The sequence below is a fragment of the Echiichthys vipera genome (genome assembly GCF_963691815.1).
Source record: "Echiichthys vipera genome assembly, chromosome: 6".
NCBI classification, from domain to species: domain Eukaryota; kingdom Metazoa; phylum Chordata; class Actinopteri; order Perciformes; family Trachinidae; genus Echiichthys; species Echiichthys vipera.
Window position 1 is genome coordinate 6,304,864 of NC_139831.1, and position 25,798 is coordinate 6,330,661.

Consider the following 25,798-nt stretch of genomic DNA (forward strand, 5'->3'; position numbering starts at 1 on the left):
CAACTAAAGTTATCTTTTTTTATTTCTGGCAATTGTATTTAAGCTTCATACAAGTGGCGTTCATCATTTATGAACAAAACATATAAGTATAATAAACATTTGTTGGCCACAGAGTTGATTTCATGCAATAACGCAAAAAAAATCCAATTGACTTTTTGTCGAGGGCGACGCTAACTTGGCCTACAAAAATATGTCGTCCCTGCAGAAAGTCGAAATACTAAATTTTTCCCTTTTCATCATTAAAACTGTCCGAGGAATGATTGAACACCACAGACTGAGGTATCTGAGTATGAGGGATCTTTCTGTGACAGCCTTATTGGGACACCAGCGACATAATACTGTCAGACGTGAGCATGGTACCAGGAGGTTGCTGGTTTAAGACCCTTTCAACTAAATGGGATGCCAGAATTTATAACATATAATACAACAAATAACGTTATCTTTTTTATTTCTGGCAATTGTATTTAAGCTTTATACAAGTGGAGTTCATCATTTATGAACAAAACATATAAGTATAATAAACTTTTGTTGGCCACAGAGTTGATTTCATGCAATAACGCAAAATCCAATGGATAAAATCCAATTGACTTTTTGTCGAGGGCGACGCTAACTTCTCGGTTGGCCTAAAAAAAATATGTCGTCCCTGCAGAAAGACGAAATACTACATTTTTCCCTTTTCATCATTAAATCTGTCCGAGGAATGATTGAACACCACAGACTGAGGTATCTGAGTATGAGGGATCTTTCTGTGACAGTCTTATTGGGACACCAGCGACATAACACTGTCAGACGTGGGCATGTTACCAGGAGGTTGCTGGTTTAAGACCCTTTCAACAAAATGGGATGCCAGAATTTATAACATAGAATACAACGAAAGACTGAAAAAAAAAACCTCTGTACATCAGAATGTATGACAGGCGCGTGGGAGGACAGTGCATCCTGAATAGAAGTGAAGAGAACTCATATGCCTGGTGAAGGTTGTGTAGATCAAAACATTGCAAGGGCACAGGGGAGTGTTTTCACTTTTACATGAAATACAAGAGAAAAGAAACTCAACTGAAATAACATTAGATTTGAATTAAACTCCTTTTCTTCATAGAGAATTCAGTGATGTAGAATTTAAAAAGATAATCATTATTGGATTATCAGTAGCTTGCGGAAATATTACAGGAGTCTTACTGTATCTCTTTGGTCCATCTTCGAGGCAGAAGGAGAGTGTGAGAGTGGCGTCCTCCTCAAAAAACTCTGTTGCAAAGGCGTCCCACCAACAACTGTCACTTTCCTGTTAAAGGACACAAAGAGTGCAACAGTTAGGTCGATCAACACTATGTTATATAATACTATTCTAAAGAGTAATTATTAAAAATACAGAATATGCAGTATGTAAAAGCCTGCCACTTCAGGGACGCCTCTTTCCTCTCAAAGGGCCACGTTTGGGATGACACTCTTCATTTTCTTCTATTATTTAATAACAAAGTGAATTTCCTTTATCCAGGTTGTTGCTTATGTGCTGGTGCATGTTTTTACATAAATTCAATATTGATTCATTCTGATAAGACAAAGATATTGTGAACATGCAGACATTTCCACGAGACAAGATAAAAACGGCCATTGTTTATATATATATATATATATATATATATGAAGTCGGCAGTGCAGAGCATGCATTCCCTTTAGTATAGATCATGTGTTGCTTAACATTAAAATGTATTTTATGAGCTTTATTTAAATCACCGTACATTTGAGTTTACCAAAGGGTTTACATATGAACTGTAAAAGAGTCATAAATGCGTAAAACAAATGATGACGGGAGCATAAAAAGACATCACAATATGGAAGGATAAGAACAAAAGGCCAACAGCTACAAAAAGAAATACAAAGCTTATAAAAATGAGTCCATAAAACCGGTTCAAAAAAGTGATCTCAGTGCTGGCTGCCGGCCTAAGCCTCCCGTACAGGTCCACGTAAAGCCAAAGCCTGGTAACACCCTTTACTTTGCTTAAGCCTGGTCTTTGGGAGAGCCACGCCTGAGGCACCTACAAGTCTGAATTACAAGCTGAGGTCCAACAGCTTTATAATTTACTGCTGCTTCTACTTTCCATGGCAAGGATACTTTTAACCTGAACAACAAACTCAAACCTTCAAATATGCTATACACATCGCTATTATATATCACTATTATTGTTATTATCATCATCAGTATTTGCAGTGGTAATGGTGGTGATGATGGATTTGTATGTTTTTATACAGTAGTTATTTTTTCTTACATGTCTCAATAAACAAATGTAAGTGATTTGCTTATATTGTCAAATAATACACACACTCCAAAACTATTAAGTGAGAAGTATTATATTATAATATATATATATATATATATATATATATATATATATATATATATATATATATATATATATTAGTATTATAGGTAGTAGCCTCGTTGTTGTGGTAGTAGCACCAGTGGAGCCGCTCAGTGGCCAGCAGATCAGACTGTGGTTGTACTGGACAGCTGCCAGCTGTGAAGGTGTAACTGTGTGAATGTGATCAGGGCGTTCCCCAAAAAGAGAGCATTGCTCTCAGTGTACGACCCCCCCCCCCCCTGAATAAATAAAGGTGAAATAAAAGAGTAACGATAGTATCAATAGTCACATAATTTGGAAATGCAGTTACAGTAATTTGAGCCACAACTGTAGTAGTAGTAGTAACAGTAGTAGTGGTAGTAGTAGTAGTAGTAGTAGTAGTAGTAGTAGTAGTAGCAGTAGTAACAGTAGTAGTAGTAGTAGTAGCAATAGTAGTAGCAGTAGTAGCAGTATTAGCAGTAGTAGTAGCAGTATTAGCAGTAGTAATAGTAGTAGTAGTAGTTGCATTTAAAGAATTAGTAAAAATGTGCGCTGTCTAAAAAAAATCAAGGCATTGACAACATTTTTGGGGGTACTTAAAAAAAGTATTTATTACATAAAATTGTTGCATAGTAATCACAACCTTGTGCCAAACAAATGTATTGTAGCAGTAGTAGAAGCCTACTGGTGTTAGTAGCGTAAGAGTAACAGTCGCATTCAAAGGAGAGTGATAACCGATTAGAAGGATTACCTAGTATTAGTAGTTGTGGTACTAACGACAGTATAGTAACAAATAGTAATAGTATTGTATAATTATTATGTATTGTTATTTAATTATTTGTCATAGTAGTATTAGTAGTAATGGTTGCAACACTAGCAGAAGTCTAATCATAGTTTTAGTAGCAGATAAAGTAACAGTAGTAATAACAACAATGGTGACACTAGTTGTAGTGGTAACAGTAGAGGTAGAAGCGGTGATAATAGAAGTAGCAGTTGTAAAAAGCAACAGTCAGAAGCAGCACTCAGAGTACACTCTGTGGGGAAACACATCATGTAAATCTCTTTGCCCTGAAATGACTCCACTAACAGCCGTTTACCCTCCTCCCGTCCTCCTCCTCCTCCCAAAACCCTCAGATAATGTTGGCGGGACGACCCCCTCTCCTCCCCTGCCCTCGCCCCTCCGCCCACCGTTGTTGGACTGATTCTAATTTCCTCTGACACGTTATGACAGATCACTGCGTTTCATTCTGCACAGGGCTGAGGGATGGCAAGCACTTTCCAGATGTTGACAATTAGTGTTGTCAACATTGAGGAGTGTCAAGCCCAATAAGCAGCGACTGCGGAGCCTCGCAGGTCAACGTGTCTCAAACATGGTGAGAGCTGGATATGTGGAGGACCTACACCTGGACCTTCATCCAGCTGGTCAATCAATAGGTGATCATAAGTAGTGGAGAGGTCTTATGAATGCCAAATCAGCTGAATAGTGAACTAGACTGAACTGAGACTGAGGTATAAGGCATTTTGAAAGTGAAGATAAATTCATTCAAATATATGTTTTAATATTCATCTTAATCGTGTCTTATTATTTAATAAAAACATCCTTTTATCTCCATTTTTGTCCAAATAAACATCATTCCCCACAGATTACGCCAGAAACTGTGACAAGAAACATCCTTTTCCGGCTGCAACTAATGATTTTTTTCATAATCAATTAATTAACAACTGTCTTTATGATTAATTGTTTAATCATTTGGTCGATAAAATGATACAAAAATGTGAAAAACGCCAATCACTATTTCCCCAGAGCTCAAGAACACGTCTTCAAATTGCCTGTTTTGTTCAACCAACTGTTCCCCAAATGTATTACTGTAAATGTACAATGATGTGAAACAAAGTGAAGCCACTAATCAAGCTAGAGGCAGCAAATGTTTGGTCTTTTTCTGTTTTTAATCATCAAAATTGTAAATTTTGATTAAATAAAACTGAATGAAGTAAGAACTAACTGTTAAAAATGGTACGTTAATGACATTTCATTGTTTAATAAAGCTGAACATCATTTTCACTTCTTGAAGAATACTCTATGTTGAAATTTCCATATTAAAAAAAAAGGTGTCAATAACATCACGTACTGTTAAGAATGTTGACCAGTAATTGTAGCGCCCCCATTAGGCCAATCAGTGTAATGTTTAGATGACAGTAGAGTTCACTCCCCCTCACTGTACACCAAATTAGTGTGTGGAAGCCTGCCAGGGTGTTCTCTGTGTGAGTGCATGTATCACTGGCCTGCTGTCCACTGGGATTGAACTGCATGAGCTGCCGTGCGTCTGTGTGTTTGACTAACTGTGTCATACTGTGAGAATCGGCAGGTGTGAGCAGCCAGCATGTGTGTGGTGTCTGTTTCATATGAATACATCTATTTTAGATAGACTGACAGAGCAGAGTGACGAATCAGGACAAAGCAGATACGGAGACAGAAACAGGCTGATTTCAGATTGAGTTCGACCGATAATCCGGCACAACGAGGGGACGGGGACTCCTGGGATTGACAGTCAAGTGAAGGGTGAACAAGACACTTTACGCACGCACACGCACACGCACACGCACACGCACACGCACACACACAAACACACACACACACACACTCATCTGCTCTTCATGATCTCATTGTGCAACTTTGTTGACCCTGCTATTAGGTCATTTCTATACTCTGCTCCTTGAAATAGTATTAGGTAATGGTATTAGTAATAATTAAATAATTAATTAGTAATAAGGACACAAAATAAGAGTAACATGACATAGGTCAAGATAACTTGTGGTATTAATTATAAAGCTACGCTATAACTTTAAGGTTCTCATTTTATGCTACTTTATACTTACAGAGGGGAAATATTGTAGTTCTTACTCCATTACATTTATCTAGTTACTTTGCAAATTCAGATTTTACATACAAAAGTATGCTTCTAAAATATTATGTGTTGTTACAGATTAAACTACCCAATGGCATAAAGTAGTTACAATTAACTCCAGCTTTAAATTCAGGGCCTGAACTTGTACTGATGTATTTTTACAGTATAGTGTGGTATTACTTCTTCTACTTAAGGAAAATATGTCTTAGTACTTCCTCCACAACTACATATGGCACACAATAATCAGGCTTTGAGACACTAGTGTTGTTAATTGGATAAGTGTATTGTGGGTTTTGGTTTTCATGGCATATGTTGACAATAGGAAAAACATAAAATATCGTTTTATCCTTGAAGTTCACGTGTTAAAGGCTACATTTCCACAAGTACCTGAACCTGCCCTGCTGCTAAAGCCGGTTAGAGGATTTCATGAAAAGCTGTGCTCCCCGTTTTGACACAAACTGCCTGGATTTAGTGTTGGGAGATTATTTTGAGTGCTGTCATCTTGAGGTCTCCCATCACTCTGTTTTAAAGACTCTTCATTAAGCTTCCTCGTACTGTTTTAATGAAAAGTGTTTCACTTAAGCTCCCACTTCTCTTCTTTTACACAATTCTGTCTTCCTTAAATATTCAGGTTTACAGACGAGGGTTAGTTAACCTCCCCCTCATTCAGATTTAAGCAGGCTTTCACTCACAGTGACTTCAGATACGCTTTCTAAAATAGACTCACTTTTCCTATTATTTTCATTTCATTTCTCTGTGCCATTCCCACACGGTTTTCAAGCATTTTCCTGAAACCGAGCCTTTTTGCAAAATACATTTTTCTGCTCTGACTCAATATACCGTAGTTCATGGTAGCGGTCTACGGATATTTGGCTCGGGTTTACAGCTATGCAAAAAAAAAGGGCATGGATTTCACTAAGAGCAGGGTTAACCATATGGTTTAGTTTGTGTCTCTTTTGAAAAGCCCACCACCAAGAAAACAGAGAAATCTGAAAATAAAGCACATTTCATGCAACATGAACAGCTTTAGTTTCACAACAATAAAACAAATGGCTCTTGACAGTTTCATTGCTCTTCTCCAATACACTCGTTTTGTAAATTAAATACTGTATGCATTTAGCTCTAGCTAATAAAGGTAAATGTTGCACCGAACGTGTCCATTGTATGCAGGGGTGCTCTATGCAGAATCAGTAACCATTAATCCTCCAGACTGGAGCTTTTGGGCAGCTTTTGGCCAGAGTCTCGCCAAGTTGTAAAACGTGGCTGGCTGAGCCGTGGACCGGCAAGGTTTGGCTCGGATCTAAAGACAGAGGAGAAGCTGGATCTGAGCCAGACGGGCCGGAGAACAGCTAAAGCCTGGCCAGTGGACACAAGCCATACGAATCCTCTGGCTGAAGCTGAACAAGGCTCATGGTGCTGTGGATGTTGTCTTCAATTTCATTCCCTCGACTACTGCGGGAAATGTTAGAAGCTTTACTTTTATTCTGTCATTGGTATCAGGTTATAAAATTGCAAATGACACATGTGAAAAAAAGAAGTCCTCCAATATCCTTTCAGCCTGTCTCTCTTTGTATCCACCTCCCTCCCTCTGTCTGTCTCCCATCCTCTCTGCAGCTGCTCACTGACAGACAATGTCCTGCCTTCATTTACGCCCGTGGACTCTCTGACGAACCATGTGGCGTGACGATGTTTGTTGTCAAATGCTACAAATCAGGCCAACTCTGAGGGACCCGAGGTGAACCGACGCGGTCGCAGGCGTGACGGCCGTCAGCCGATAAGGCTCTATTGATTCAAACGGATCGCACCCCATCTGAGGGGGATTTATCAATGTGTCAATTGCCCACTAGGCAACCACAAATCACCAGTGTTCGCCAGGCCCCGGGGATTTACAGGAAATCCAGAGGATTGGAGGAACAGCATAGGGAGGATCTTCAGTAAATAGCAACAGAGCTGAGGGTTAAGTCCTCGCATATAGAAATGTCCATACAGGATGGATAGGCAGATGACACAATATGAAAACAGAAAAAATAAAGAAAAACACAAAGAGAAACACCCCTATGCACAGTATATATCATCCATACTAGTCTCTTTGTTCTGTAAACATGCATCTATACACAAATACACTCATATATGTACTGGTAATGCTGTATGAACAGTACAGACATCTTTATTTTCCACAAAAATACTGTGTGCATTCACACTTCACACAGCAAGAAGCCCACAGATTTCTTATCCCACTCTATCTTTTCTAACAGTCCATAAACCACTAATGTCTCAATGTTTAAAATGAACCTTTTTTTTTTTCCAGCAAGCTTTTGTTCGTCTGTTTTTTTTCTCCCACTGTTGCTTCCAGCCTCTTGTGGGAGAAAAGCCTCCAAGAGTGTAGGCGTGTCTGGGGCCTGACCTTGGCGAATTACCAATGTCTGAAACCCCATTCAGCTCCTCAATAGCATGTAGCCCTGTAGACTGGTGGGCCAAGGAAGTTTTACTGTTGCCAGAGCTTCAAACAGCTTAAGGTTATTGGGGAGCAAAACAACTCAACAGAACCAAAGTCTGTAGATGTTTCCAAAGGATCTTTAGCGAGGTATCTTTTGTTTGAATGTTTGGTGAAGGCCATTGACAGATTTTTAATAGTAAAATAAAGCTATATATCAGACAAAATGGAGTGTCTGTCCATCTGTCCTTCGATTTTCTCAACCACCATTTAAACATCCAAACATAAACACTTAGCAGGTGTATTGCCACCATGTCCTCTTACCTAAACAATGGACCAGGTCAACTGCCAAGAATTTCCAAAACAGCACAAATGATTGTTCTATTTAACGTTGTAGAACAGAACTAGTAACGTTTAAACAACAAAACTACCTGGTTAGGGTTATAAAAAGATCATGGATTGTGTTAAAATGGATCATGACCGTAACTTTGTCGTAACGGCACTACGACATGGATGGAAGTTGGTTGACTTAAAAAGTGTCACCATTGACTTTTGTTTTCAGACCGGCCTCCTGGAAAGTGCATTGCTTGTTTTATCTTCTACCACCCCAAACTCCTCCGCTCTCATACTATGCCAAACTCACTTTCTTGTTCGCTCCCGTGATAATTACTATGGCCACTAGACGTCGCCGCCTAACAACACAGGGAAGTATGGGTTGTGACAAGCTGCCGACACAATTGAACTACATTTTGTTTTTGGTTAAGATGACTGTTTTTACTGAGGACCCAAGAAGTGCAGTGTCAAGTGGGAGCCCTTGAGATCTTAGGGGCATTTGTTTAAGTCACTTTTCATGTGCAGGGCCGTGATAATCTTCAAAATGTGAGGATACTTTGGTTGCCGTTTTAAATCATTGTAAATTGAATATCTCTCAGCTTTGGATGGTTGCTCAGAGAAAAAAAAGCTATTCAATGATGGCAACTTGGGCTCTGGGTCTCACCTTTCTGGACAACAATATATCAAACAAATAATCAGTTACTTAAAAAGAACAAAAGCCAGCTAAAAGGATAATGGAAATGCTTTTTCCCCCACATCCCTACAGTGTAAATCCCTGGACGTGGTGGCCGCTGGAACAAAACTTAACCACACATGCAGGTACGGTTTCTAAAGGATCCTTACGATGACAAAGTACAAGAACCACTCCTTTAGACAACATAGACAACACCACTTTAATCATGTCAGACTCAGTGCACACTAATGTTTGATATAAGCGCATGTTTATCCTCTTGGGTCTTAAGTGTTTTTTTAGAATGCAAACCTAACATGTTGCTGCTTTTGGCCACCTTACAGCCAACAGCCAAGCATTATGCAAATGAGAAGAAATGAATGTAGCAGGAAGGGGGGGAGTCATTGCCCTTGAGCAGCCACTGCACCTTCACCAGGAATGAACTTTCTAATATAAATGAAGTCAGTGAATAAGTTCCCACATTTAATGCATGGCATGCATGTCCGCCAGTTAATTTAGCCATCATTCCCATTTTCTATTTTCTTTCTCTAGTGTCAGAAGTGACAAGCAGCAGTCAGAGACCACTGTTCGTGTAAGAGTATAGATTTACAGTAAGGTCAAGGTTAACACACAGGAGTTTTTTGTCTGCTTCTTTAATGCAGTGAAGTGCTGCTATAATGACTGCAAGGTACATTTAGCACTGCTGGCTTTTACTCAGAAGGTTGCAGGATTGACCCCCCCCCAACAGAAATAATATCCCTGTCCTGCTGGCGTGCCATTGGTCAATACACACACTAACTGACAAGTGGGACTTGCAAGGCATCGGCTAAATTCTGTGAACCTGTGTGCAGAACAGCAGTACCTTTTGGTGTGAAGTGAATTCAAAGTAATTTTGCAACCAGAGACTGTGTAGTAGTGATGGAGCGCTAGAGTCACATCATCATCCCATCAAGTGACGTCCATACTACCGACAGAACAATCCCGAGTCAATCACAGCTGTCAATCATGATGTTTCATCCTAGACCCCACACCAGCGACTTCCTGGTTGATCCAAAATGGAAGTGCCAAAAACTGCAGTTCTGCAGAGTGTCCAGGAGGGGCAGTTTGCACAACAGAGCAATTTCTCATTGACCCCCATGTTAAACAGGCTGTTTTCAGAGCATAATTAAACCTATTTAAGGCCTGGGACAAAAACCATTAGATGGACGTATCCCCCCCAACGTCTCATCAATGCCCTTTTTTGGTAAGAGGAAATGAGGCGGAGTCCGATTGGATCAAGTTGAGAGAACGGACCCCAACAGTTATGTTATGTCCAGTTTTTATACAGTCTTTGGTTTCATCCCAATTTTATAGCATTAGATAATTAATCCTAACCAAACTTACAAGAAAAAGACTAGAACCAACAGTGTTAAAAAAATATCTACATCGACAGAAACCATCTTTGGGAAACCTTTCTGTACTCTCTGCAGCGAGCCACCAGGGGCAGTCAAGATACTTTGGCTTCACTCTTCCGTATATAGTCTATGATTGTGAACCACTGAGCACTTCAAGCAAGGACCTTTTCAGATTTTTTTTAGATTGTTTAGTTGGAATCATTTTTAGAGGCCTGAAGCAGGAGATAATATTATATTATATATTTATTTCAAAAGAAACATACATCTCATAAAGAAACATGTATATCCATAATAATGTTATGATCTTCTTTCCTGATCATCTGGTGACCCCTCAGATTGATCTTGTGACCCCCTTGAGGGGTCTCGACCCCCAGCTTGGGAAAAACGGGATTAGAGGATTTGAGGCTTTTCTCTCTTTTATGTAATTGTAAATTCAATATCTTTGGGTTTTGGTCTGTTGGTTAGACAAATATAATATAAATAATCTATAAGAAGACAAAGTGCAGGGATGTTTTTCGTTTTTTAAATATAATTTAAAAAATATTTGGGGGGCAGCTCACATTGTCTATAAAACGGGACTTTTACAAAAGTTTGTGGGCATTTAAACAAAATAGTATTTAGTGCATGACGTGAAATGCATACAGTGATCACCACCTTGTGCTAGTATCAGTGCATTCATATATGACGGAACAATTTAGCCCTGAATTTTCTACACAGTCTGAACAAATCAATTTTGACTTTGTTTAACACAATGAAACCAATAATAAAAACAAAGATCACACAATCATTAGTTCCAGTTCTACACATTAACCAACCTGAAATCTGTACAGGTTCAATAAAGCAGCTGAAAAAGTGTCTAAAATAAGTCAATTTGAAGAGACACAAGATGCACCGTGTTAACAGAAAACAAACATCAATAAGGATGAAATTAATAAAGCAACAAGATGCATGAATGGCAAAGTGGGAAAGTCCAATTATTTACAGCACCCATCAAACCCAAGAAATTAAAATCAAAAGTGAAGGTGAAGATTCAGACTCGGACGCACGGGGACACTGTTCTATTCCCCGCTGCTGAGCTATCGAGACAAACAATCAAAACATGCCCCATACCGCCTCCCAGAAAGACCCTCACTCAGTACTGGATTCATCACATCCTCACCTGCTGTTCATCAGTATAATGTGCTAGACTACACTTTCGGTTTAATTCGTTTCGTTGTTTTTTTGCTAAATATCGCAACTTTATCATTTTAAAATGTTAACTTTAGGATAAATTAAAGCTATTAAACTTTGAAATGAGCAAGCCTGACATAAAGATAAGAATAAAATTAATAGGAAATTATAATTATCTTAATAGGAAAAACATTCTAACTAATAGACATGAAGTCCACAGTTGATTATTTAGATTAAGACAATTATATTGTTCTATCGCAACTTTTCTGAAATATCTTAAAATTTGCAAATGATCATTTGTTACCAGAAATAAATCTGAACATTGGGTAAAGCCAGGTTCAAAAATCTGTTTCGATTTTTTCGACAATTCATTAATTTTTCTCACGGCACATTGTTGAAGCACCTCTATTGTTTGGATCTGCAGGAAACTGGTTGAATCAACAGTTCGCAAAGAAAAACTAGCTTTAGAAAACTTCCGAGCCTTTTCTAAGAATAAAGGTGTTCAGGGTCTTTTCTCAATGACACTTTTGCAAAGCAGGAGTTTGGCTACAGGTAAGTAGAGCTTTGACTCTCTCTGTAATTTCTCAGGATTCACTCGGGCTCAAACCGCGTCGGGTTTGCACAAATTTCTTGGATATCTAATCATCTTACATGCATGGATAAAGAAGCAGAGGGCATTCAGGTTTTTAGCAGGCTGGATTTTTGGGCCCGCTCATGGCTCTACGTGCGGGATGCTTCAGAAGAGGGCTTTTGCTGACTGAAGGATGGTAGGTTCATATTAACACCTGGGAGATATGGTTGCTGAAAAAGAGCCGGCATGCTCAGCAAGTCTTTTCTGACTGGATGTACATGAAAAATGAAAACAGTCCGGGGAGGCTAATAATATTCTGTAGTGCATTCCCCTATTTATTCAGAAAAGTTCATCTCACAGGGAAAAACAGGAGACTCCATCGGAGTGAAACAGCTGATCCACCAAATGATGAAACAGCCAGAAACCCGCAGAGAGCAGAGGCTGGCTCCGGGTGCCACTAACCTGAAGTGCAGTGTGCACCTCAGTGTTCGCTGTATCTTGTGCTGACCTTTTTTTTCTGCTCGATGATGAAATATTCTATTATGTTTCAGCATGAGTTTACAGTTAACAGCATGAGTTACATTGAAAATTCAACAAAAAATTACAATATTGCTGACAAAAATGTGACTGTGTTATAAGTGCAGTTTTATATCTTAGGATAAATAAATAGTTTTAAAAAGTGCAAAAGATCCTTAAAGCCGGTTTCAGCGTCTCGTTCAAGGACCCTTCAACGCACCGGCTGCAGCGAAGATCGAACCTGTGACCTTGACGTTTTGGGACGGACTCTTTAACCACATCGGGGAGAGGAGACAACAACAGGACACAGGCGAACTACATGCCCGTCTGTCTCTTCTGTTATCTGAGCGACAGTGCGGCCTGGAAGGAACCATGGGAAAGGGCCAGGAAAAAGGTGGGACTATTGTCTGAGCATCCTGCTGGATGTGACTGACGCTCATTGTTTGACCAGAGGCCTTGTTTATGTTTTTTACTTCATCTAAATTTCTTGGGAACATCCCGTGTACAGTGTGACATTACTGGATGAACAAAGTGAAATGAGACCTTTGTATGAATGTGTCATGTTAAATATACACTTTGGAGGAGATCATATCCAAACCTGTTTAGCAGAAACAAGTAAACTTGTTAGCAAACCATTGCTTATTTACATAGAGCAGTTACTGAAGTTCGATATTCACTCTCTTTTAGCTTGGTTTTTTGGTCTTTACGAACTCCTGAGGGAAATCTTTTTAGCTACTAAAATGCTCCATGTTCACCAGCTAGTTGCTAACCGTGTCTGCCTGCTGTTCTGTGCTGAGCAGGTGCGTACAGAGGGTTATCAGAGAATAGTCAGCGTGAACCAAAAGTTGCAGCCGAACAGCTGAACGATGAGTTGAAACTCACTATAAAGCTGCACAAAGCCGTACAGGTACGCTGCAGGTTCAGATGCTAATGCTAATGCTTTGCATGTTTGTCACGAAACACTTCCCCTTTCACATTGTCACATTATCATTTGATACTGTAAATTAAAAAAATGGAATATAGCAGCTTTAAAAGGCATTGTTTTCAAAGGCCAGACAATTCAGGCCAAAACATCCTTTTTTAATGCGAGGGTCAATTTTGAGATTTTTGCTTCGATAACACGTCTTCTATCAGACAAGTGGGGAAAACATTCATAATACACATTAATTTGCTTTTTTTCACCACACTTCAGCTATTTGCATTTCTACTAAGGGTATAGGATATCAGCTAAAGGATACTAAGGATTTAGTAAACAGTGGTTTGCAATAGAAATGTAGAGAAGCTAGTTTTGTCATGGTACCAAAATTATGACTTCGGTATGATACCTGCCTAAAATATCTTGATACCAATACTGAAACGATACCAAGGTGTAAAACTAAAATATTATCAAAAGTAATGGAACAAAATATTAGATGTATGGAACTTAAAATTATTTATTTGTATTAATAAAAACTCTTTAACCTAAAAAGTCAATATAAAAATAGATATATTTGATAAAGCTGCTGAGCTTTATGGCTACTTAACTTGTTTTAAAAATTAAAAAAAGAACATGTCAAAGAACATGGACATATGAAAACACGAACATGTTCGTTATTATCTGGACAATTCTTTTGCCAATTAAAGGTTCTTGGCGTCGTGTTGTTGATCCGTATACTTGTAAACACCAGCACATGTTATGGTGAAGTTAATGTCACCATTCTAACCGTTGCATTTGCATACAGAGATGTGTGTGAACCACATTGGACAGTTCAAAAGTTAGCTTTACCCCTGACTGCCTCGTGCAACTCTGATGGTGAAAACAGTTTGAGCGTCACAAAATAAACACACGCTTGACTTCATGCTACATCTGGGAGATATTTATGTTATCTATCTCTAAACTGCTACTCTCTGAACTCTTTCAACAAGTCCGCATGTCTGTCAGATAGACGTTTCGTCGTTGGTCAGATGGGCTTCGTGGTGTCCGTGGGCCTTCCCTTACTGGCGGCAAAGTAAGCCAAATACTGGGTTTTCTTTTTCAACAAACCTAGGACAATCACTCAAGCCACTTTTATCCATGTATGCCTTGCTCTGTGAGTGACATGTCACTATGAAACCACGCCTCTCTGACTGCAGGCAGTGATGATAGGGAAGGTTTTCGTTGCCCCCGTACTCTACGGGGGAATTATTGGGTCTATGTAAATTATAAATAAGTCATAGAGTGTGGTCTATACCTAGTCTGTAAAGTGTCCTGAGATAACTTTTGTTATGATTTGGCACTATAAATAAAATTGAATTGAATTGAATTGAATTGAATTGAAGCAGAGAGAAGCTGCACACAGACACAAGTTCATAAAGTACAGATACTAATAAAGCGTGAAAAAGTATCGTTTTTAACAGCTAGGTACCGCGGTACCTCTCTAGTATCGGTTTACCGTGCCACACTAAAAGAATCCCACAATACGAATCTTTTAAGGCAGTTTCCTCAAATTGAGTTTTTTGGCCCCTCCAAGCCTGAAATCTCCGCCGCAGTAGCACTTACATGCACCGAACCTTCTAGTTGTATCCCTTTATTCTAAAGGTCTTTACATAGGAGGTTGTTTATACCTCATTCATAACCCCATTTATACAGCATTTTATTCATAAAATGGTGAAAAATGTTCTCCTTTAAAAAGCTGTTCACAGTGTTGTCTGATTCTTGTGAGTGATAAAAAGAGAAAACCTTTCACTCGAATACGTCAACGAAATGAAAGAAGCATTGTGAACCTGCATTATCTAATGTTCACACTTCTGTTCTGGAAATGTATGCAAATGGAAACATAATTAATTAGATAGTGCCTTATTTGCATATTTAAACATAACAGTCCAGAAAACGACTTTTTTTTACCCTATTCACCTGTTGTGTCTCGCCTTCATTCACAGGTTCTGCAGGTTCCTGATGCACTCGTCTCCTCTTGTGTTTATTGTTGTGACCATATTTTGTTATTTGTCACTGTGCAAGGGCGACCAGACTTGTTTCCCCAATTAATAATGTTATTTAAATAAATATCTATAACTGTGGGAAGCAGATATTAATCCTGGATCGTATTTAACTGTACTGTTTAGTTGTATGTTACCCTGTGCAGCATGTTCAGCTTTCCTAGACTGCATCTCATATATTTTGTCCTTTGTCTCAGTGATTTTTCAGCTTTATAAGTAATAAAAGAGTAAACAGGAATAATACATTCAAGTGAACAGTAATGACCACGGTTATCTAACCATAAGGTTACTTTTTCCCTTTGTTTCAAAACTATCAGCCTGTCCGCTCACCTTCTAGCAGCATTGTTCTTTAATTTGGCGAGGAGGGATGCAGGCAGGGAGGTAACTAAAGGAAACAGAAGCTAATGTGATTCAGTCCTTTCGGTGTCTGGCAGTGTTATGAAAATATAGAATGTTTTTGGTTTTAATGCAGTTGTCTGTTCACTGTCAATAAGTCTGTGAATCGTAATAACAGCACATATCAGAGTCTCGACTGATAGAGAAATAAATGATAATGCTGTTTAGTCAGCAGGCAAAGTAAATAGCAAATGCTACAGTGCCAGGGAGCGTAAATGATGATCCTTTATTTAAATGTGTTGCTAAAATCAACTCTGTCCAATCAATAATTATATTTTGTCCACTAATTCATAAATTAGCTGGATATTTGAGCGCTGCTTTAACAGGAAACAGGCATAAACATAAAACATCTACAGTGTAAGAAGACGCCTGTGACCACACCTACAAAACCGTAACATGTTTTTAACGAGGGATTCATTGATTTGAAAGCCTTTTGTTGGGTTTCACATCGTTAAAAAACTCAGCCGTGACGCATGGGAAGCCTTTTTCAGTGATACCCGCAGCGGCTTGTTTCAGGGAGATGGTAGATAAATCCAACAGTAATGGTTCAGATAAGGGCAACGTGATGTTCAACACCTTTCTGGTAATTACTCTCAGCCAGTTTCACACAAGTACACTGTAAAAGAATGTCTCCATTACCAATTCTTTACACAACTTAGGAACTCCTGCTGTGCAGATCCTGAAAAAATGACAAATTAAAGAAAGTTATGAAAAGTTTTGCATAAATCATGCGAGGCTGCGGGCTCTCATCACTGTTCGTACATATAATTAGAAATAGTAATGCCTAAAATTAATTTCTGTTGAAATTACGTCCAAAACAAAAGAAGTAAATCAGGCGACGTAGTATAAGAGCGCTAAACTCTGTGTAGGGAGGAGGGTCCCAAGACACAGGACTTTCCCCGGGGGACGGTGTTTGTGTTTCAGAAGTACAAAGCCAAAGCACGACTTTTTAAAAAACAATCCTAACCAAGTCGATCTAATGCCTAACCGTCACGGTCTACTTCTGGTCTCCTCTTTACGCCGTTAAATAGAATGTCTTATTTTGTAGGATATCATGCAAACCTGTTGATGAGAATATGCTGACAGGCCAAATCTGTAACATGCAAAATACCTTTATAACTGAATAACTTTCCTAAAATAATAACGATAATAAAAAATAAATTCAGGTGACACTAATTACATAACCAATAATGTTTTGAGAACAAAAGTGGGCACCCGAGTCGGTTGTCATTGTATGTCAAATATGTTGGTGGGATGAGGTTTTAATCTCTTTTACAGCCTCTCAAATGTAAAAATTGCTGATTTTTGTCTTATAAAATAAGGAATTGAATATCTTGACAATTTGAAAAAAACAGCTTTGCCTCTGAGAAACTGTGATAGACATTTTTCACACTTTTTTATGACAATTTGTAAACCAGGCATTAATTAAAAACCCAATCTTTGCATTAATCAATGATCAAAATCATCATTTCCATCTCTAACATCTGGTGAAGTAAAAACTTCCGTCCTTGTGTGTTCTCGCAGTCTCGGTGGCTCATCTTTAATCCCTCTCTGTGAACCTTACAGCTCAGTGCCAACTTGACCTCTACATCATAAGCCTATTCATGTCAATCTGACACGTAGTGCTGATGGGAACAGATCCACTTTGCCCCTGACAGGAACAAGGGATTTTGCCATAATGAACACTCCAGTTCCTCCAGTTCCACAGTCGAGCCAATGAGTCAGGTCTGTGGGCCCCATTTGAATAATGAGAATGAGACTAACTATATGCAATAGACACAAGAATCCAATGAATGGCCTGCCAATCACTGTAACTGATTGAGTGTCTATCCGCTGAGGAAGAGTGTGACCGTTGGACCCACTGTCAGCAGCAGCAGCAGAGAGGTTTCTGAACGCAGCCCTGTGGGTATTATTATGGCACCTCCATTAAAATGCTTTTGTTTTCCTTCTGTTTCACCCTCTGTGTTGTAGTTTTACTTACAGTGTTATGCTGTGTCCCCGCTCTCTTCTGCTGAATATTAATGTCTTCTGTGCTAATGGCCTTACACCGGCTGAGGTCGACCAAGCTCCTCCTCTGAATGTTAATCCAGCGGCTCATTTGCATACGCTTAAGTGTCAAATTCCCCCACAAATCATCGCAGCTGCCTCCATACGATGAGGCCAGTGCCCCCAGAGCGACAGCACAGAAACAATGTGGTCACACCGTATGCATAGCATCAAATCCACATCAAAGCCTGTTTAGATTGCCAGGTCACCGCAGGTTCACATTGTGTAAAATGAAGGTAATGGGATAGCAGTCAGCCCGCTGCAGAAATACAGCCAGGCAGGTAATAAGTATGAATGGAGCAGGTAATAAGGTTGGGATAGAAACAGACCCCGAGTCATCACAGGAGCAGGACTGTTTAAGCTGCGGCGCAGTTATCGGTTCAAAGGTGAGCGCTGATCCCAGGCAAGCACGCGGTACTTGTTGTGTCGTTTATGACTTCTTATTGCTGCTTCTGAACGCACGGCAGGTGGAAAGGCTTCACCTAAAAATAGAACTATTAGCTTCGTTAACAGCCAAAAGCTGACAACATGAGATCATGTTTCTATCCGTCTGTGGAATTTGAACCCATTAAATCGCATAAAACATCATCCGTGTGTCCAACCAGAGTTCAATTTTCTCAAAGGGAGGCATTTTGATTTTAGCATAACAGTATATCATCATCACTATGATAAAGATGATGCAACTCGTCAAGTAACTGATCAGTGGATTGAAAGAAACCGATTTAAAAAAAACAATAAATCGATTAGGAAGTATTTACCAGACAAAACAGATTTAAAGACGCCACCTTGGGGAACTGTGACTGTTAAATTGGTGACCTTTCAGGACTTTTTAAAAGATGAAAGGACTCATGAAGACAATAATCAGCAGGTTATCTGGTAATGAATATACTCATTAGTTGCAGCCCTAATATCATCATAATGACAGTAGAGCTGATCGGATGGAAGGATTGATCAACTACTTTGATAATCAATTCATAATTTCTGCATGTTTAAAGGTCCCATATGGTTAAAAGTGAGATTTTAATGTCTTTTTAAAGAAATAAATACAGCCCGTATTCAGAAACTGTGCCTTTAAACAAGCTGTCCAGATTTGTGATGTCACAATTATAGTATACAGTATATATCTTAGGTAGAAAGTGCCGTCACAGGGCCGTTGCAATGAGACGCTGAAGCACAGGTGTGGAAGAACCAGAAACACTAACCAATCAGAGCAGACTGGGCTTTTTCAGGAGGGGGGTCTTAAAGAAACAAACGCTAAAACGTCGCGTTTCAGAGGCTGAATACTGGTATATTCAGACAGACAGTATGAGAAAAACACTGTATTTTTGAACATTAAAGCATGTAAATATGTTCTAGTAGAAACCCAAAATACTAAAAATGGGACTTTTAAAGGACAAACTTACACAGCACTTCTCTGTTTTACATGATTGTGAACTATCGCTTGACGTCACCTTGGACACTAAGAGACTGGGATGGACATTTTTGGGAATTATTGACCAACTGATTGATTGAGAAAGTAGATCAAGGCGCGGGGGGGGGGGGGGTTGCATGCAGTTAAGATATTAAAGGGATGGAAGATATAAGTGCGGTTGTATGAGGGGTAATTATCCATAGTCAGGAGGACATGCACAGGAGTTGAGCAGCAGAAACACATTTCAGCTACTTACAAAAAGGCTCATCTAACAGCACATGTTCACTGTTTATCTTACGGTCAGAGAGTCCTTTCCTTTAGCATGACACTTTATCAACCGCAGAACTTCCGTTACACAGATCAGCTATTGTGTTTATGCGGAGGAATACGGTTCTGAAAATGCAATCCCAAAAGAAAGGACTGTCTGATGGAAGGGTGAAGCAGTCAAAATATACTAAATATAGCGCGCACTTATGGTTATAGCCTATAGATTATCTTAGGTGAACCTTTTTTTTTGCTGTTTAAATACGTTTTTGTCGCTGCCCCCCTCCACGGCAGTATGTTGCTCGGCTCCTTTACCTGAACTCCTGTCTGCTTCTCCAAACTGGGGCGGCGCCGACAGTCAACAGACCAACTATGGACAACTACGTCATACAACCCCACTTCAAAATACCTGAAATATCCCTTTAAATCAAGGGAACAAAATAAGGATTCTATCTCTCTGTCTAATTCTAAGGGCTAGTTATTTCCCTCCTGCGGGATACGCTGCATAAAGCCTCAGCTATAGATGTCACTTATCCTCGAACAGACTATAGCTTCCTCTGGGGGTAAGAAAGTCTCCTCCAAGTGTCAAGTCCTTGAGTCCTGCGTCTGCCAGTGTGAGCAGCAGTTGCACCACCAGCCAAGCAAATTCAAAAGCACACTCATGAATAAGACAAATGGAAGAATTTCGAACAGAAGAGTGACTTCGCTCGACTCCAACACTTTTTCTAAAAGGCGGTGTCATACCGAGGCTTAATCAGTTCCCTTGTTTAAAGACTTCTCGGAGCGCTGAGAAGCAAACTATAGTGAGTCATTTTGTTCGACGGCCCGCCAGCGAGCACGATGTTAAGTACGCTCGGAGCCATTCTTATCCTTAACAATGGGAGTCCTTTCAGGATGTGAAGCATCTTTACTTGTGTGATAATTCTGAGAAGCTTGAAATCATTTTGACTGGATCAACAAAATATAGCAACAAACCAAGTCAAAGAAAAGGCTTTAATGTGCCTCTTCACACTCAAACCCAACAGACGATTTCACTATTATGTTCTTTGGATTTGTTTAATATTTTCTTTGCCTTCTGTTTAAAATACTTTTTTTAAACCACAGTTAAAGCCTCCTGCTCGTAATGACATGTCCGAAGGGATTTACTTTAAATCTTTCAAGAATAAAAACAAACATAGTTGATTTGTTGTTGATTGTTTTATCACCTAGAGAATTCATGACTTTTCCTAATTTTGCACCGATGACATGTGTCAGAGGTCTGCTACAGGAAGAGATGCATTATTGCATGTGTTCGGCTGTAAAACATTGTTAAATACAGTGGATTGCTGTTGGTGTGGACAGTCTTTTAAACAGTAGGCATCACTATCCTCCAAGATCCATCCATCTGATCCATCTAGTTGTACTTCTGTTATAGTAGTTTTTTGTCCATTAGAGGTATAGAGCTGGGCAAGAGCTCGATACACCAATTAAGCGTTTTATAATGGAAACGATTTTGTAAAGAAAAAAAAAAATCATATTGAGATTTCAAATCAAACTTTACATTGCAACACAGGTCAATATGATTAACATGGATTTCATAACTCAAGAGTTTACATAATGGAGCCGGAGTATATGGTGATATACTGAGATAAAGCTCCATATTGTCCAGAAGAAGGGAGATTTATATTGTCAAAGTGATGTAAAAATGTCTATTTTATTTATATTCCTTTATGTTATCAACTGTGTAACGACATTATCTACATTATTTGTTCTGATCCTCGCATGTTATGTGCATTTTGCACTAAAGTTCTTGTTAAATTGAGAAAATACTCAGTACTTGTCAAGCATTAAAAAGATGAGCTTTACCTTGTGGTTATTTCAAGAGACTATTTATTTATCACCCTAATCAAAGGTCTGACAGGGCGTTAGTGACATCACCATGAACATAACATGCTGTATGTTTTTTGACTGTGAATGACTTTCTTGCAAGGTGCAGGGTTCCCACTCCTGCATGTTTCTGCATACAGGGATTCAATAAGATCACCAGAAAAGAGAATTATTACTATTTTTTATACATACAGCAGTGTTGTCTGTGGGGGTAAAGCCAATGTCAACAAAACACAAGCCTTAAGGTTGTCATGTATCTTCAAACATCACATGGATCTGCAACAGCAGAACCTTGATGAAATATTCAAGGAACTATCCACCGGGACAAATTCAGCTATTTCCCTCTAATGGAATCCAGATTTTTTTTTTTTTTTTTTGTACAAGAAACATCCCAAACTTCCTGTTTTGTAACAAAATCATCCTGACCCTGCGCTGATACTGGCACGGTCTCGTTTCTGAATGTGAGCTGAACGTTAAAGCAGCAGCCAGGTGATAAAAAAGAGGCAGCGGAATGACCCCTTCAGGCACGCATCATCATTAGGGGACCGGCAGCTAACCTCGCTTTACAGGAAGTAAACAGCTTCTGTACGACTGTTTCGTGACACAGTTTTACACAGTTTCCATCTCTGTTTTAGATCAAGTGAAAGATACAATTGCACATCATATATAGCTTTGTAGAGGCAGCTTTCTAGCACAATCTATTTACCTTTTCTTCAAATATTTTTTTCACATAGATTTGTGTAAATTAATGGCTACAGTTTTGCATTCATGGAGATAATTACTATATAGTTGTGTTGAAAAACCTCTATGGCACATCTGGATCCAAACAAAAACTTGACGCATTGATATATTTCCTGCTATAAGACACTACTTCATCCTCATTACATTCACCACCTGCATTTTAATCAAACAATAACCACATCACTAACAAGAAGACATATAATACACTCCTGCCGCTGACGAAAGAAAGAAACAAGGAGACGTGGAGGAGAATGAAGATGCTATGAACACCAACGGGAACAAAAAACTAATTATATTATTATGCAATTATATAATTTAGTCTGAGGAGATGAAGGTAATGGTTTAAACTGATGTGTGTTTGTGTGCTCAAATCATGGAACTCACCCATGTGTTTTTTGTGCTGCATGCACTTCCAGCGGTACATTAACACACATGCCCTGGCGTGTGTGTGTGGGCGTGCATGTACATGTGCATGCGTGTGTGTGTGTGTGTGTGTGTGTGTGTGTGTGTGTGTGTGCGTGTGTGTGTACGTGTGTGCGTGTGCGCTTGCATTGTGATTGCACTTGGTGTCTGGCTATGTGTGGTACGGGAGTTGAGGTCCACTGGGGCTTGGACCACTCCGTATGAATAATGCATCAAACTGGGCCGTTACATCTCAGCAACATTGCCTTGGTCTGCTTAAAGTTGCAAGTTCCTCTTTAGGAAAGTCAGCATCATTCTGCGAGCTGCTGCAGTAACACGGCTGGAGTCTGCCTCTAAAACCGGATTCTCAAAACGAACGCAACAATTTTTTATCAAATCACTTCATTGTTCTATGTTTTTAATGTGCAAATTCCAATTGAAAGCCTCCAGCAGCATCCAGAATTCACATTATTTAAAAATCTCTATACAGTATACATATATATGGTATATATATATATATATATATATGGGGCTGAAACAGCTAGTCGATTAATCAATTAGTCAATTCATAGAAAATGTATACACATCTGCAAAACAATGAGTTTTAATGTGATTTATTTAAATAAAAATGGCTAAAATCACCAGTTCCATCTTCTCAATTGTGAATATGTTCCCATTTTCCTATTCTTCTGTGAATGTTAGTGAATATATTTTGGTTTTGGACCGCAGGTCGGAAAATGCAGCACATTTTCAAGAGGTCACTGTTGACATATTTTGTTATTTGCTGACATTCTTTAGGTCAGTGCAACAATTAGTAGAATAATGCATCATGAAAATAATCTTTAGTTGCAGCCCTTATATGTTTAGTTTAAAAAGTGAACAGATAAGCTGCTAAAATGTGCTTTTTATTGCATTCTGCTGCTTTCTATTCCCCCAAAGATGCCTCTCGAGGAGAACTTGACATGTCGGATGAACTTTTTATCTGCAGATTTACACATCTGAGATCACAGAACAGATGCCGAAGACAGATGCCGGCTATATAATTCACAGTGGGATCACCAAAGGTTTAGTCTGAATGACACTGTACGCCACGCTCGCTGAGCGCCCAACTAGTTGAAGCATCAGGAAACTGACATGAAAATAATTTGCCCCTCGTGCAATTATGTCATGATCACCTTTTCATTGAGAAAACTGGAACAGAATCGTGAATCATGGGACACATTAATTTGCACTCACACCACAAACACTTGATCACAGTGGGCAAACTCTCTACACTCATGTTGGTCTTGAGCCACCAAACACAATATGCAAATGTGCAAAAAGAACAGGAGATATGTAAATGTATGCAAATGAATTAAACGCACGTGAAAAGACTACTTTGCCTAAGTCCATGCAGCCTGGTTAGACTAGTCTCCCAGACACCCTGACTGTTATTTTTATTGAACTTTGTGTATTATTATTATTATTATTAGAATCATTATTACCTTAATCTTAGTGCAGTGATGAGTATTGAAATCTTTACATGTCACACTACATTTGCAGTGCAGTTCCACCTGATTCTGTATATGTTATGACTTCAGGTGGATCACTCAACTCACATCAGACTAGGTGACTCTCAAGCCATGAATTTTAAACAACTTAATTGGCCACGTGAAAGCATCTCCCCCACATTTCATCCTTTTTTCCACGACTTCGGTGGGTGATATTTCTTGCAGCGCATACACCGGAGCCTGTTTACTTTCACCTCAGGAATGTTTGGCACTTTTGCATCACATCCACATCTCCTGACTGACAGACACCGACCCGAGCCCCCCACTCTATCTCCAAACACAACATCCCTTCCCTTCTTCCCTGCGTCGGACCTCTACAGCCCCGCTACCCTCCCACCGGCACCGCAACCTAAACGGGACCGAGCAGCAGTTCCCCCCCGGTCGGCTCACCTCTGTGCGCGCCTGCAGCCGCTTGTTCATCTCGTAGATCCGATACTCGGGCTGGACCATGTAGGGCGAGTGTCTCCTGTAGAAAGGTCCGAACGGAGACGAGTAGAACGGGTCGTGGGTTGGGTTGGACATGGTGGCTCCTGGCGTGGCGCACGGCGCGAATTCAACATCCAGCGGGCAAAGCAGCGCACATTGGAGTGCGATGCTCTCCGAAGACCCCCAGTAGGAAGCAGCCGCTGTCGAGGCTGAGCTGCACTCTGCAAGTTGGCCTGCCTAGTTCTCTGCTATAGCGTGGTGCTGGAGGAGGAAGGAGGGAGGGAGGGAGGGAGGAGGAGAGGAGCGGAGGAGGGGGAGGAACAGGGGAGGGTGGGGGGAGACAGAATTGAAGGGGGAGGAGGGAAGTCGTTTCCTGTTCCCTCAAGACCTACACTCAGTTCTGCACTCTTGCAAAGTTCACGTAAGATCTCTGCGTGCATGTGAGCTTCTTTGTGTGTTTTCTATTCCTAAGAGATGCGTTGTTTTTAGTTTACATGCATTCATGCTTTTACTGTAAAGAAAGCATTTTGTTCAATGTTGACATGATGTTTTTTAATATGTGATAAAAAACAATCCAGAGATATTTTTTATTTAAATGACTGTGAGAATCAATATCAGCATATCTGAAGTTTTAATTGCATCCAATTCAATGTCATTTACAATGTTTAATCATAACAAACGTTTTTCAGGACACTTTCCATATAGAGTACAGTCTGCACACCGATGTGTTTGTGATTTACAGGGAGCCAACAATTCCCCCATGAGCAAACAGCAGAAACAGTAAAGGCAGCATCGGAAACAAGGGATGTGGAAACAGTGGTGACGGAAACCTTCTGACTGCACGCCTGAGATCACAATAATATTAACAACTACGATAATAACGGAATAACTGCGGCAGTGGGTACACTACAATGATATGAATAGTAGCAAAAGTATCACTAATAATAATGGAAATATGAATTATAATACTAGTAGCAGCAGCAGCAGGAGACGTCAAGCAGGACCTATGTGAAATATGAACTGATGGAGAGGGTTCAGATGGTTCAGATGCATGAAACCATTCACAAATATCAGCCTGATATGAATTTATGGGCTTCATATCGACTGGACTGTCTGTGGGATATCAGGACAACTTGGTATTTAGGAAAACACGTTCCAATATTGATCACAAATATTACTTTTGGTCATGTTACTGTAGGTGAGAGCCCACTCCATTGGGTCAAACATCTTCAGTGTTGACACTTTTAAGAGAAATTAGTGTTCTTGCAGAAAGGTGAAGAGAGAACCGTCGGGTCTGCAATTGAAAAACAAATACACTTAAGATGATTTCATGATTTTTTAAAAACACGTCTCCTTAAAAAAGGACATAAGTTTCATTAAAAATCTGCGTGTTTTATCTCTGAAATAA

The 25,798-nt window shown here is 39.6% G+C and overlaps 1 protein-coding gene across 2 annotated transcripts in view; it reads right to left on the reverse strand.

Moving 5' to 3' along the window:
* The window catches only part of ldb2a (LIM domain binding 2a), a 97,848-nt gene extending 73,250 nt beyond the window's left edge, over positions 1-24,598 (reverse strand). For both annotated transcript variants that reach the window (XM_083915479.1, XM_083915478.1), the window contains exons 1-2: positions 24,355-24,598; positions 1,180-1,282 (exon numbers count right to left, since the gene is read on the reverse strand). In XM_083915479.1, the coding sequence (XP_083771605.1) occupies positions 1,180-1,282; positions 24,355-24,486 (235 nt within the window). In that variant the 5' untranslated portion in view covers positions 24,487-24,598. The remainder of the gene's footprint in view (positions 1-1,179; positions 1,283-24,354) is intronic.
* Positions 24,599-25,798: the final 1,200 nt, after the last annotated feature.